Source organism: Lissotriton vulgaris, chromosome 7 (assembly GCF_964263255.1).
Source record: "Lissotriton vulgaris chromosome 7, aLisVul1.2, whole genome shotgun sequence".
Taxonomy (NCBI): Eukaryota; Metazoa; Chordata; class Amphibia; order Caudata; family Salamandridae; genus Lissotriton; species Lissotriton vulgaris.
Window position 1 is genome coordinate 125,194,046 of NC_141695.1, and position 16,430 is coordinate 125,210,475.

Sequence of the window (16,430 nt, forward strand, 5' to 3'; positions counted from 1 at the left end):
ATAAAAAAAAAAAAAAAAAAATAAAACGAACAATCAATAAACATACAATAAGTTAAAAGTCAATCATTCTTGTTTCCTTATAGTACGCTCCCCAGACCGCTTTCCGGTACGCGAACCGGGCGCACCCCACGAAATTTTTTTTTTTTTTTTTTGGGACCCGCGGGGCACTTTAATATCCCCCTCATCAATCCTAGGGGGTCAGAAGGGGTCTACCTTGCCCCCTTTCCTTTATTTCCCCCTTCGTTTTGACCTCCTCTTGTCTCTCGATCCTACCGAGAGACAAAATGGCGGCCGCTATGGACTGTTTAGAATGTTGACAGACACCGGAGAGCCAATCAGCTTCGCATCGCAAAGCTCCGTTACACGACAAGTACGCGAAATGGTGCGCTATCCAGAACGCTGTCACAGATATATAAATTTTTTAAAACGTTAATTTCTCAAAATCCACTGGAGCACATATATTGAGACCCAGCAAAGGCACATCAGGCTAACAGTCCCTACAATTTTGCCAAGTTTCGTGCAAATCCATTCAGCCGTTCGAGCTAAAAGTGAGGCCAAACGCCCTATGGAAATTAACATGGGAAAAATGCGTTTTGGGACCCCCCTTTTTTCTCGGCCCCCCCTTAACGAAACCCCCCCAAATTTTCAAGGGCTGCTCAAAAACAAAATGTGCCATTTTCCTGAGAATTTCAGCCGATTCCATCCACAATCGCCAAAGTTATTAGACATAGAATTTTCAAAAGTTCCATAGAGAAAAAATCCTAACTATGTATACCTACTGGCGACCGCCAGTAGGTAATATATATATATATATATATATATATATATATATATATATATATATATATATATATGCAGCTGGAATAAAAATAAGACATTGAGTGAAAAATGTGCATGAAAAGTAAAGAAAAATTGAAAATGATGATGAGTGAAAAATCTGCAGATATGTAAATTATGAAAACACAGGATGCAGAGAAGCCCTGTTCATTAAAATATTGTATACAATATGCAGAGGATGAGGAACAGTGAGAGAAGAGAAGATCAATAGAGCAAGAAAAGAAAAGAAAATAAGAGTTAAAGAAAGAGTAAAAGAGAACAAGAGGGTGCAACTAAAGAAGATAAAAAATCAGTGAAAGCAATAGTATTCTGCTGAGGCAGATGTGACCCACTCAAAAGTGATTTTTTGTTTATATCTGGACAACCATGCACAATTTAAGACCACACTACCTTCTTTACAGAATAAATGTTTTTCAGTAAGGCTGTGTACAGAGCTCAAACATTTACTGTTGATTCATTGGCACAAGGCACACTATTAAAAGAACTTCCTTGACAAATAGGATGCATAACAGATGGGCATGATGCCCTCGAGAAAACAATTCCCAAGCTGTATTTATTTAAATTCAACCTCATGCTACGTATTATCTGCTCACCTTGTCAGGAAGGCAGACACAGTTCAGGTCCCGAGGTCTGCATATCAGATCCCTCTTCTTCATTGCCATGAGTACCTTTCTCATCAGCTCCTGTGTCTTTTTGGCTTTCATAACTGCAGGTGAGTCAGGTCTCCATAACTTTCAAATATCTAAGCAATACTAAGCAATCTACATGGACTTTCCATTTTATAATGTTGCTAACATTAGCGCCATTGAATAGAGAGATTTGCCTTTTCCATGCTTTTTGTTCAATGTTTATATAATGAAGGCCCCGTGTTTTCTGTTTTTACAGATTTTTACAGATAAATACAGAAAGAAAACATTTATTTTCTTGTCTGTACTTATTTTTAAATGTGGATAAAAACAGAAATTGGGTTTCTTTTTGAGTATTTCTAAATACTGTCTGTCATGACTGCCAGGCCAATGGCTGTGTGGATTTATAGGTAAGGGGGCTAAAAAAGAAAGGATGTTTAGTAAAGAGGCTTTAACAGAAGTAGATATGCCCATAGTTGGTACTGAAATTTGCATATTTTTTTATAAGTACATTGATTTTTCTTCTGAAGGTGTGTACAGCATTGAAACCTAGTAGGCATTCTAGCAAAGTGCACATTTACCGGTTGAATAAATATGGAAATATACTAATTTCAGCTTCATTTTTCCACATAACTCGAAATAAATATAGATAAATACAGATATATTTAACTATAAAATTAATATGGATAAATACAAATGGAAATGTCCAAAAAAATAATTACCATAAATCCAGGAGCTACATATATAACATATATCATACATACATACATATTCATGTACATAATCATCAGTACGTAGTTATAGAAAGGACCTAGTTTCCATAGGAAGACCATTTTCGTTTTTTCCAATAACTTTGCTGCCGTTTGCCGAATCCTTGCAAACTTTTTAAAAGAAATATGACGCTCACTTCAGCTGCTCTCTTAAAAGTGTCAGGGTAATTCATTACATGGGGGACGAGAAAAAGGTGGTTCCCAAAAATGTGTTTTCCCCATGCAATTTTGCTTATGGATTTTAGACACAACTACAGGCTGAATGGAAATACCCTAATTTGGCAGCAAGTGGACGGTTGGTCCAGAAAGTGATGTTTTGTTGACTGGTGAAAATCTATTCTTGGCCATATTAAAGGAAATTCTAATTTATATATATAGGGATGTGAAGGTTCTCTGAACCATTAACCTGTGCTGAGATCTGACAGGCTGCCAATACTTCAACCAGATAGTGTTGGCAGCCATCTTGGGACTCAACGTCTGCAGAGTCTCACACAAAATGATAAAAAGAAAGAGAAAGGGGCAAAATAGCACTACCCTGACACCTAGTCCTTATATTTAAATATTTTCAGCAAATCCAAAATGGAGTCGCAACTACATGGTAAAATGAAAGAAAAAGAAACAAGCAATGCTCCCATGCTCGCTTTTATTAATGCCCCTAGGGTGTTGCAGGGGCATACTATAAAAATAGATAAGGGGTGAAAAGGGGAAGAGCTATTCAAATACATTTTAGGGAGAACTGTATTCCCCCTGTCCCCTATGACAGGGACAGCTACCTCTCTTGGGAATGTAAAAATACAAGTAAAAGAAAATGCGGGGCCCGCTCGGCCCCCTGTAGCACGTTGCAGACCCGGGGACCACCACCTCCTTGGGGTTTAAATTAATTAATGAAGGAGGTCCATCATGGCCCACAGGCCCTGGGGAAAAACACATGCCTAGTTTTAATAGTACAATGGAAGGGGGCCAGGTGGCTCTTGCTCATGGAGCCATGGATGGTCCTGCACACCTTGTCAGAAAGGCAGACACAGTTCAGGTCCTGAGGTCTGCATTTCTGATACATATTTCTCATTGCCATGAGTACCTTTCTCATCAGCTCCTGTGTCCTTTTGGCTTTCATAACTGCAGGTGAGTCAGGTCTCCATAACTTTCAAACATCTAAGCAATACTAAGCAATGTACATGGACTTTCCATTTGATAATGCTATTAACATTAGCGCCATTGAAATGAGAGATTTGCCTTTCCCGTGACAGGGACAGCTACCTCTCTTGGGAACATGAAAATACATGTGTAGGTAGACCCGCTGTGCCTGCCCGCACCCTGGGGACCGACAACTCCACAGGGAAATTTAAGTTAAAGAATATGCAGGGCCCGCTCGGCCCCCTGTAGCACGTTGCAGACCCGGGGACCACCACCTCCTTGGGGTTTAAATTAATTAATGAAGGAGGTCCATCATGGCCCACAGGCCCTGGGGAAAACACATCCCTAGTCTAAATACTACAATGGAAGGGGGCCAGATGGCTCTTGCTCACGGAGCCATGGATGGTTCTGTGGACTGCCACCCCCAAGGACCAGCTCCTGCTACCTCTCAAGTTACCCACCCTCAGAAGGTAGATGTTTGCTTTTGCTTGATGGTACCTGACCACTCCCACCAAGGAAAAGCAAACATAACTCCACTTTATGCAAGTGGAAGCTCTAAAATAGCAAATATGTATGCAGGGTAACTGATGGAACACAATTGCTCCCACAAGTAGATAGCAACTAATTAATGCAGCTTTATGCTTGTACAGTAATGCTGGTTCCTGCCGGAGGAAAAGAGTCAGGTGGGAATGCAAGGGCCTTGAGGTTCCCCCCACAGTCCCATTATACCTTGGGGCACCTAGGAGACATGGCTAAGCCCTAGGGGATGGGTCTCTGAGGACAACATCAGCCCAGGGAGGGGGACCATGCAGACTCCCTTCTGTAATCAATGAAGGCTGTGCCCCGGGAGATGGGGATTCGGGCTGACAGCGGCTGACAGCAGACTGCGAGGGGGGCTGTGTGGCCTCCCTCCTCTGCTGAAAATATGTTTATTCATTCCACTATAATAAATGTATTTTGCCACAGGTAGAAGGTGGCCCCTGGCATCTGGTGTCCCACATGGCCCAGTCCCAATTTTAAAAACAAAAGCCACCGGGAGGTCATGGTCTCCTTGGCCTGGGGGGTCTGCTTGCCACCCCAAATTCACATAAACATAAGCTCCAGGGAAGTGGTAGTCACCGGGGATCAAAATGACCATGAATGAGGACCCCAGGCACCCCCTCCTTCAACAATTTTAAAATAAATGGAGATGCCCTTGAGATGTGGCCCACCTGGGGTCTTTTTCCTAAACAAGTCAAGGAGACAGTGCTTGTTTTTTATTCTTGCCCCAACAGTCAATCACACACCCACTCACAGACCCACTCAGAGAATAACACACCCATTCACAGAACTACTCATAGACATATGCACTCACAGACAGACCCACTGAGACACACACACCCTCTCACAGAGTCAATAGGACATTCAAATACCCACTCACAAACCCACTCAAACACCCACTCACAGGCACACTCAGACTTATGCACCCATTCACAGACCCACTGAGACATAAACACACCCACTTAAACATTCATGCATCACTCACAGACCCACTGAGAGAGCCATGTACCTACTCACATACCCACTCAGACAACCAAACTCCCACTCACCTGCCCAGTAAGACACTTAAGCACCAACATAGACACTCATGCACTCACTCACATACTGGCTCATACATGGAGGCACTATCAAATCTACTCAGATACTCTCACACCCACTCACATACTCCCTCAGGCACTCATTTATATACTCATGCACCCACTCATATACTCATGGACCCTCTCAGATACTCTCACACCCACTCAAAGACTCACTCAGGCACTCATTTATATACTCATGCACCCACTCAGATACTTATGGACTATCTCAGATACTTACACACCCACTCACTCACCTAGTGAGACACTTATGCAGTCACATTCAGGCCCTCACAGACACTCACAGACATTGAGACATTCATGTACACACTCTCATACCCACTGAGACACTCCTTCACACACTCACTGTAAAGGGTTACAGGTTATAGTAAGGAAATACAACTGAAAAACCTTAGAACTTCACTTAAAAGAACAAAGATTACAGGGAAATTATAGGTAGAAAACAGAATTTTTGAAAAACCTTAAAAATTCATTGAAAAAAACAAAGATTATAGGGATGGAGTAGATAGGACATATAATAAAAAACACTAAACATTTACCTGAAAAAAACAAAGGTTAAAGGGATGTTATAGTTACGCTCAGATTGCACTCAAACAAAACCATGGAAATTCAGTGCACTGCTTATTACTTCACATATTAAATCACTCATGAAATGGTCAGGGACACCACTGATGGCATCTCAGAAGACATCACTGATGACATCTACTCAGACTCCCACTCACACCCCTTAGAACCTCTGATACATCCACTCCCACTGCCACATAACTTCTCATATACCCATTCACAGACCCATACCAGTACTCACCCATACCAGTACTTACACAACCAATCACTCATCCATAGACCCACTCACTCATCCACTCACTCATACAGATACTCACACATCTACTAACTCACTCATACAGACACTCATGAACCCAGTTACTCATCAATACAGCTAAGTACACACCAAGTCATACAGAAATACAGGCACTTACTTTCCCACTCATACACCCTTTCAGCCACTCACACACCCACAAATAGTCATTCTTTTGCCCAGTTCACCCCCTTTTATTGCTAAAAGGCACTTGTGGTAGCTGACTCTGACTGTGCCTTGGCCTCTACTAATGAAGCCTATGGCCACTGCTATCTTGAACAAGGTACATACAATAGGGTGTACTTACAATTGGCAATGATAGACTCTATAAGTCCCTACTATTTAATAGGGCTGGGGCAATCTACCTATACGTTCCTAGTATATAATGGGTCATGTAGGTGTAGGGGCCCATCGGATTTCCTGCACTTGCATGTGTGTGCTGCTTTGTTCCTGCTGTTCTTTAAATGAATGTCTTTAAAAGTAAATCCTCACAATTGGTCTTGATAAGTCCCTAGTATAAAATAGGGCTAAGGGGTTCAAACTACCTATAAGTCCCTTGTGTATAATAGGGCACTGAAGTTTAGAGGTCCAGCAAATTTCCTGCACATGCATGTGTGTGTTCATTTTAAATGCAAGAAGAACAAGTGATGGACAGAATGTTGAACAATGCCAAACACTCACCCCAGTGCAGAGATCTGAGCCTAAATCCATAATATTTGTGCTCCCCATGTCTTTCATAGTCAGCCGCTATACTACTTCTCGACCTCAGTGCAGATTTTGATACTGTGGACCACCACACTTTGCGAAATAGACTGTTGGACCTTGGCATCCAAGATAAAGTCTTGGAATGACTGTCATCCCTCCTGGAGGAAGCCAACCTTTTTTCTAAGATGATGCCATTGATTTGCGAGGTGCCTCAGGGATCAACTCTTAGTCCGAAGCTGTTTTACATGGAACCACTAGCACAGATAGCCCAAGATTGTGATGTTTCCATGTCTTCATATGCAGATGACACCCAGCTGGTTGTCTCCCTAGATCTCATATCCAATGGTGACTCTGACAGCTTAGCACCCTGCATGGAAAGGGCTGTGGAATGTCTGACCAACAGCTGTCTAAAGCTGAATAGGGACAAAACGGAGCTGATGGTCCTCAGAAATAATGCAGGTCCCAGGCCTCTGATCAGCTATCCTAACTGCCTGGGTAGCCCACCAACTCCGAATGTAGCTATCAAGAATCTTGGCTTCTGGCTTGATAGGGATCTAACAATGGAGATCCGAGCCAAAAAATTGGGCGTATATGTTTTGGATTACCCAGAATGCTCCACAAAGATTTGGAGTGTATCTCTGTACATCTTAGAAAGGCAGTAGTCCATACCCTGACTATATCACATTTGGACTACAGAAATTCATTCTTCCTAGGGCCTCCAAAATATGTAATCAAAAGACTCCAAGTGGTCCAGAATGCGGCAACAAGGCTGCTCTGTAAGGTCCCAATACACCAACCAGTCAGATAGTATTTAAAAGGTCTTCACTGGCTCATGATTAAGGCCAGAATTAAGTTCATGGCACTCTGCCTGACACACAGAGCCTTACACAACAAGGGCCCTAGTAGAATAAAATATCTATTGACCCCATATATCCCAAACAGAAGCCTCAGATTCTGCTCTGAACATCTATTAAAAACCACCAGAATTAGGAGAGTCAGATGGGGAGGTAGATCCTTCGCCCATCTGACACCCAAGCTGTGGAACTCTCATCCACATGAATCTAGATTTCTGGAAAAGAAAGTTTCCTTCTGTAAATAAATTAAAACCTGGCTGTTTGATCAGAATCATTAATCCTCCTCTAACTTCCATTTGGTATCGGTCTCCTAGTGCTGGGATACCTTTGGGCAGCTACGCGTGCTATAAATCCAATTAATTAATAATTCCAGTTTAAAGCCAGTTATATGCAAATCAGTCTTGTCCCTGCAGCATGTGCTTTAGTATGAGTAAATATTAAGCGGCCATCTTGGCACTAGTGCGCAGAAGCAAGAAGTTTCCCACCAAAAGCAAAGGACGTCACACCGCGTAGATGTGGCGGGCGCATGCGCAGTAAAATTCTCGCGTTTTCGATGACCATTTTAAGGCACTTGGGTAGTAAAAGCACATATGCAAGCTTCCCCAGCTTACTAGAAATGTCGTGTAAATGCAAATATTAATGCACATAACATGTTGATTAATTAGTTACAAGTTATTTCAAGAGGATTGAGTCCAAGCAAGCTTCTATACGTATGAAACCTTGCTTCATCAGTGCCACAGGGCCTGTTTGCAGACATGTCACCTCAGGCCACATCCCTTCCTTCACCATTATGCAAACGCGCACCGTGGTGAGTTGTAAGTTGGGGAATTAATTTTCTTTAAATAGTGAGGGTCCCTGAGGGCCAACTAGCCCAACATGTATCTCCAGTATGCGCCAGGGAGCTGCGTTGTAGAGAGCTGTTCAGAGGCCATGCCCCTTTTTACACCTCTCTGCAACTCAGCCCTGTGGCGCTTACTGGAGGTACTTAGTGGGCTAGTTTGAGCCTAGGGACCCTTAGGATTCAAGGTGACTTAATCTCTCAACTTAGAACGGTCACAGGGTGCGTTTAGACAGTGGTGAGGAGAGGGGACGGAGCCTGAGGTAATGTGTGCAAACACGCCCTGTGGCGCGTTTTAAGTTGGGGAAATAATTCCCCTTCAATCCTGAGGGACCCTGGGGGCCAACTATTTCCCCAGGTGCTTCCAGTAAGCACCACTGCGCTGTGTTGCAAAGAGGTGGTACAGGCCGTACCCCTTTTTACACCTCTCTGCAGGCCTTGCCCCTTTTTACACCTCCCGGCAATGGCTCTTTCTGGAGGTACCTAGTGGGCTATTTTGCCCCTAGGCACCCTCAGGATTCAAGGAGACTTAATCTCCCAACTTAAAACGACCACAGGGCGTGTATACACAGTGGGGAAGGGAGGGGACGGGGCTTAAGGTAACATGTGCAAACACGCACTATAGCGCGTTTTAAGTTGGGGAAATAATTCCCCTTCAATCCTGAGGGCCACTGCAGAGAGGTGGTCAAGGTCGTGCCCATTTTTACACCTCTCTGCATCGCAGGTCTGTGGCGCTAACTGGAGATACCTAGTGGGCTAGTTGTACCCAAGGGACACTCAGGATTTGAGGGGACTTTATCTACAACATTAAAACCGATGCAGGGCGTGTTTGCACACGTCAGCTCAGCCCCCCCTCCCGTCACCAGTGTGCAAACGCACCATGTGGCCTGTTTTAAGAAGTAGTTTTAATCCCCCTGCCCTATTATATATTAGGGGTTTACAGAGGAGGTCATGGTAATAACAGGAGTACCCCAACGCATAGTGTTCCCGAGTGTATGTAGATGTTTTAACTCTATTCTAAGTGCCTTTTAGCATAACACTGGCTCTAGGACTGCTTAGTCAGAGTCAGTTACCACCAGTACCCATCTGAACAAGTTGAGGGTCCAGGATGATTTTGCAACAAGTCCTCTTTCTGCTCCTCTGTTTGTTCTTTCTGCGCGTCTTCCTTCTTCCTGCACTTTTCTTCATCTTTGAGGACTTCTGTTGCTTCTTTCTGCATTTCTTTTTTTCTTTCTGTGTGTTTTTTCTTCTTTCTTCAATTTTCCTACCTATGTAGGCATAGTTAGAAACTAGCATTTAAAAAACCTTTGAAATTCACTTAAAAAACCATAGGTTTCAGTCACGTTAAAGTTAGAAATTAGCATAAAAAACCATTGAAATTCACTGAAAAAGCCATAGGTTTCAGGCACGTTATAGTTAGGAATTAGCATTTAAAAAATCTTGGAAATTCACAGAAAAAAACATAGGTTTCAGGGGTGTTATAGTTAGCTGGACATTTCACTCGAACAAAACCATTGAAATTCCCCCGTTATAGGTAGTTCAGCTAACTATAACTCGGGCGCACGCAACGCACTGCTGATGACGTAACATATTACATCACTCATGACATGGCGCAAACTTCACAAACTACGTGAGCGTAGCGTATTGCTTTGCAATGGGTTAGTCATCAGTGATGTCATCAGTGATGTCATTTGAGATGCCATCAGTGATGTTATGAGTGATGTTACTGACCATGTCATGAGTGATGAAATATGTGACGTCATCATCAGTGCCTTGTGGACACACGAGTTATAGTTAGCTAAACTAACTATAACAGGGGAATTTTATGGTTTTGAATGAGGGAAATGTCCAACTAAGTGTAACACCCCTGAAACCTATGTTTGTTTTCAGTGAACATATATATATTACCTGCTTGCTGTCGCCAGTAGGTAGTTATAGTTAGGACCTATTTTCCATAGGAAATCTGCATCATTCTATTTCCAATAACTTTGGCGCCGGTTAACGAATCTTCACAAAAAACTTGTGAGGCACTCCGGTCTGCTTCTATCCTGACACTCCTTATTGTCTGTGAAAGGAACACAGTAGGGGTGTGTGCATGTGTGTGCATACCCGCCTGCGTGTACACACTTGTGAGTAGTCGTTAACATAACGATATGTCCATGAAAAAGTGTTCTTGTATATCGAAATCAGTGCTAATGTAAAGCGCTTGCATATATTAGGGTCCAGTTCGCGCTATATAAAATATATATGAATACACACACAGCAGCAAAGTCTTTCACAGCACTTCAGAGGCAGCTCGCTGCTGGCAGAGTGGGGGGAGGGGTGCGAGCCCTGCAAACAAACACTCCTTATTGTCTGTGAAAGGAACACAGTAGGGGCATGTGCATCAGTGTGCATACCCGCCTGCGTGTACACACTTTTGAGTAGTCGTTAACATAACTATATGTCAATGCCAATGTGTTCTTGTATATCGTAATCGGTGCTAATGTAAAGCACTCGCATATATTTGGGTCGAGTTTGCGCTATATAAAATATATATAATTACACAAACACAGCAGCAAAGTGCTTCACAGCACTTCAGAGGACGCTCACTGCTGGAGAGGGTGGGGGGGAGGGATATAAGCCCTTCAACCACACACTCCTTTTTGTCAGTCAAATGAACACAGTAGGGGTTTGTGCATGTGTGTGCGCTCCCACCTGCGTGTAAACACTTGTGAGTAATCGTTAACATAACGATATGTCCATGCCATTGTGTTCTTGTATATCGTAATCGGTGCAAATGTAAAGCGCTTCCATATATTCGGGTTGAGTTTGCGCTACATGAAATATATAGTACACACAGACACAGCAGCAAAGTGCTTCACAGAAATTCAGAGGCCGCTTACTGCTGGGGCGGGGGTTAGGGGGATGGGTGCGAGGCCTACAACCACACACTCCTTATTGTCTATGAAAGGAACACAGTAGGGTCATGTGCATGTGTGTGCGTACCCGCCTGCGTGTACACACTTGTGAGTAGTCGTTAACATATCGATATGTGTCGCCAATGTCTTCTTGTATATCGTTATCGGTGCTAATGTAAAGCGCTCGAATATATTGGGGTTGAGTTTGCGCTATATGAAATATATATAAATACAAACACACAGCAGCAAAGTTCTTCACGGCAAAACATAGGCCGCTCACTGCGGGGAGGTGGGGAGAGTGGTGTGAACCCTGCAACCACACACTCCTTACTGTGAAAGGAACATAATAGGGGTGTGTCCATGTGAGTGCGCACCTGCCTGTCTGTACATACTTATGAGTAGTCGTTAAAATAACAATATGTCCACGCCGATGTATTCTTGTATATCTTAATTGGTGCAAATGTAAAGCGATTGTATATATTCGGGTCGAGTTCATGCTATATAAAATATATATAAATACACACACACACAGCAGCAAAGTGCTTCAGAGCACTTAAGAGGCCGCTCACTACTGGGGGGGGTGGGGTGTGTGCTCTGCCACCACACACTCCATATTGTCTGTGAAAGGTACACAGTTTGGGCATTTGCATGTGTGCGCGTACCTGCCTGGTGTACACACTTGTGAGAAGTCATGAAATATAACAATATGTCCAAGCCAATGTGTTCTTGTATATCGTTATTGGTGCTAATGTAAAGCGCTCGCATATGTTCGGGTTGAGTTTGCGCTATATCATATATATATAAATAAAAACACACACAACAGCAAAGTGCTTTACAGCACTTCAGAGGTTGCTCACTGCTGGGGGAAGTGGTGGGAGGGGTACAAGCCCTGCAACCACACACGTCTTATTGTCTGTGAAAGGAACACAGTAGGGGCGTGTGCATTTGTTTGCGTACCTGCCTGCGGGTACACACTTGTGAGTAGTCGTTAACATAACGATATGTCCATGCCAATGTGTTCTTAATCGGTGCTAATGTAAAGTGTACGCATATATTCAGGTCGAGTTCACGCTATATAAAATATTTATAAATACACACACACAGCAGCAAAGTGCTACACAGCACTTCAGAGGCCGCTCACTACTAGGGGGGTGGGGTGCAAAGCCTGCAACCACATACTCTACGCACACTCCATATTGTCTGTGAAAGGAACACAGTAGGGGCGTGTGAATGTGTGCGCATACCTGCCTGGTGTACACACTTGTGAGTAGTCATTAACATAACGATATGTCCATACCAATGTGTTCTGGTATATCATAATCAATGCAAGTGTAAAAGGCTTGCATAGATTCGGGAAGAGGACGCGTTATATAAAATATATATAAATACACACACACAGCATTAAAGTGCTACACAGCACTTCAGAGGCCGCTCACTGCTGGGGGGTTGGGAGGAGGGGTGCGAGTCCTGCAACCACACACTCCTTATTGTTTGTGAAATGAACACAGTAGGGGCGTGTGCATGTGTGTGCGTACCCGCCTGTGTGTACACACTTGTGAGTAGTCGTTAACATAACAATATGTCCATGCTAATGTGTTCTTGTATATCGTAATCAGTACTAATGTAAAGCGCTACCATATATTCGGGTCGAGGTTGCGCTATATAAAATATATATAAATAGACACACAGCAGCAAAGTGCTTCACATCACTTCTGAGTCCGCTCACTGCTGGGGGATGGAGGGAGGAGCACGAGCCCTGCAACCACACACTCCTTATTGTCTGTGAAAGGAACACAATAGGGGCGTGTGCATGTGATTGCGTACCCGCCTGCATGTACACACTTGTGAGTAGTCGTTAACATAACCATATGTCCATTCCAATATGTTCTCATATATCGTAATCAGCGCTATTGTAAAGCGCTCGCAAAAATTTGGGTCGGGTTTGCGCTATCTAAAATATATATAAATACACACACAGCAGCAAAGTGCTTCACAGCACTTCAGAGGCCGGTCTCTGCTAGGGGTAGTGGGGGGAGGGGTGGGAGCCCTGCAACCACACACTCCTTATTGTCTGCGTGTACACACTTGTGAATAGTCTGTAACCCCTTCGCAGCGGGGGTAACTCCCCCGCTGTGCTGGGGGGCGGGAGGCGCACACAGCGCCCCAGTGCTTATGATGAGCTCAGCTCGTCATGAGGCACAGTGCTCTTGTGCTCATGACGAGCTGAGCTCGTCATGACCACACCCGTTTCCGTGGAACGTTCACACAGCAGGGGAATTATCCTCGCGTGTGAGCGTTCCACGGCTCATGACGAGCTCAGCTCGTCAGGAGCACCTGAGCACCGTGCCTCAAAACGAGCTCAGCTCGTCATGAGCACTTAAGGTGTTAACATAACGATATGTCCATGGCAATGTGTTGTTGGTATCGTAATCGGTGCTAATGTAAAGCGCTTGCATATATTCGGTTCGAGTTTGCGCTATATAAAGTATATATAAATATACACAAACAGCAGCAAATTACTTCACAGCAATTCAGAGGCAGCTCACTGCTAGGGGAGTGGGAGTGGGGTGCGAGCCCTGCAAACACACACTCCTCATTGTCTGTGAAAAGAACATCGTAGGGGCGTTTGCAAGTGTATGCATACCCACCTGAATCTACACACTTGTGAGTAGTTTGCAACATAACTATATTTCAATGCTAATGTGTTCTTGCACATTGTAATCGGTCCTAATGTAAAGTGATCATATATACTTGGGTGGGGGTGGGGTGTGAGCCCTGCAACCACACACTCCTCATTGTCTGTGAAAGGAACACAATAGGGGCGTATGCAAGGGTGTGCGTACCTGCCTGCATGTACACACTTGTGAGTAGTCGCTAACATAACAATATGTCCATGTCAATGTGTTCTTGTATATCTTAATCAGTGCTAATGCAAAGGGCTAGCAAATATTCGGGTCGAGTTTGCACTATAGAAAATATATATAAATACACACACAGCAGCAAAGTGCTTCACAGCACTTCAGAGGCAGCTCACTGCTAGTGAGTGAGGGAGGGGTGTGAGCCCTGCAACCACACACTCCTTATTGTCGGTGAAAGGAACACAATAGGGGTGTGTGCATGTGTGTGTGTACCCACCTGCATGTACACACTTATGAGTAGTCATTAACATAACAATATGTCCATGCCAATGTGTTCTTGTATATCTTATTTGGTGCTAAAGTAAAGCGCTAGCATATATTCGGGTCGGGTTCACGCTATATAAAATATATATAAATACATACAAACAGCAGCAAAGTGCTTCACAGCACTTCAGAGACCGTTCACTAATTGGGGGGTGGGGTGCGAACCCTGAAACCACACACTCCATATTGTCTGTGAAAGGAACACATTAGGGGCGTGTGCATGTGTACGCGTACCCGCCTGGTGTACACACTTGTGAGTAGTCGTTAACATAACGATATGTCCATGACAATGTGTTCTTGTATATCGTAATCAGTACTAATGTAAAGCACTTGTATATGTTCGGGTTGAGTTTGCGCTGTATCATATATATATAAATAAAAACACACACAACAGCAAAGTGATTCACAGCACTTCAGAGGCCGCTCACTGCAGGGGAGAGTGGGGGGAGCGGTGCGAGCCCTGCAACCACACACTCCTTATTGTCTGCATGTACACACTTGTGAGTAGTCTTTAACATAACGATATGTCCATGGCAATGTGTTCTTGTGTATTGTAATCGGTGCTAATGTAAAGCCCTCGCATATATTTGGGTTGAGTTTGCGCTATATAAAATATATATAAATAGACACACAGCAGCAAAGTGCTTCACAGCACTTCAGAGGCCACTCGCTGCTGGGGGTGGGGTGGGGGAGGGGTGCTAGCCCTGCAACCACCCACTCCCTATTTACTGTGAAAGGAACACAGTAGGGGCAGGTGCATTTGTATGCATACCCACTTGAATCTACACGCTTGTGAGTAGTCAATAACCAAACTAAATGTCCATGTCAATGTGTTCTTGTATATCGTAATCGGTGCTAATGTAAAGTGCTTGCATATATTTGGTGCGAGTTTGCACTATATAAAGTATATATAAATACACACACACAGCGGAAGGGTACTTCACAGAAATTCAGAGGCAGCTCACTGCTAGGGGAGTGGGGCTGGGGTGGAGCCCTGCAACCACACACTCTTCATTGTCTGTGAAAGAAACACAGTAGGGGCGTGTGCATGTGTATGCATACCCACCTGAATCTACAAACTTGTGAGTAGTCTGTAACATAACAATATGTCCATGCCAATGTGTTCTTTTATATCGTAATCACTGCTAATGTAAAGCGCTCGTATGTATTCGGTTCGAGTTTGCGCTATATAAAATATATATAAATACACACACACAGCAGCAAAGTCCTTCACAGCAATTCAGAGGCAGCTTACTGCTAGGGGAGGGGGGGTGGAGTGCAAGTCCTGCAACCACACACTCCTCATTGTCTGTGAAAGGAACACAGTAGGGGCGTGTGCATGTGTATGCATACCCACCTGAATCTACAAACTTTTGAGTAGTCTGTAACATAACGATATGTCCATGCCAATGTGTTCTTGTATATCGTAATCAGTGATAATGTAAAGCCCACGCATATATTTGGTTTAAGTTTGCGCTATATAAAGTATATATAAGTACACACACACAGCGGCAAAGTACTTCACAGCAATTCAGAGGCAGCTCACTGCTAGAGGAGTGGGGGTGGGGTGCGAGCCCTGCAACCACACACTCCTCATTGTCTGTGAAAGGAACACAGTAGGGGCGTGTGCATGGGTGTGCATACCCGCCTGCGTGTACGCACTTGTGAGTAGTCGGTAACATAAAGATATGTCCATGCCAATGTGTTTCTATATATCGTAACCAGTGCTAATGTAAAGCACTTGCATTTATTCGGGTTGAGTTCGTGCTATATCATCAATATATAAATAAAAACACACACACCAGCAAAGTACTTCACAGCAATTCAGAGGCTGCTCACTGCTCGGGGGAGTGGGGTGCGAGCCCTGCAACCACACACTCCCTATTGTCTGCATGTACACACTTGTGAGTAGGCGTTAACATAACGATATGTCCATGGCAATGTGTTCTTGTGTATTGTAATTGGTGCTAATGTAAAGCGCTCGCATATATTCGGGTCGTGTTTGCGCTATATAAAATATATATAAATAGACACACACAGCAGCAAAGTGCTTCACTGCACTTCAGAGGCCGCTCTCTGCTGGGGGTGGGG

The 16,430-nt window shown here is 43.8% G+C and overlaps 1 protein-coding gene across 1 annotated transcript in view; it reads left to right on the forward strand.

Moving 5' to 3' along the window:
* Positions 1-1,430: 1,430 nt before the first annotated feature.
* Positions 1,431-16,430, forward strand: part of LOC147700980 (phospholipase A2 inhibitor and Ly6/PLAUR domain-containing protein-like) — a 176,040-nt gene continuing 161,040 nt past the window's right edge. Inside the window, exon 1 of the mRNA XM_086928558.1 lies at positions 1,431-1,549. Within this exon, the coding sequence (XP_086784684.1) occupies positions 1,498-1,549 (52 nt within the window). The 5' untranslated portion in view covers positions 1,431-1,497. The remainder of the gene's footprint in view (positions 1,550-16,430) is intronic.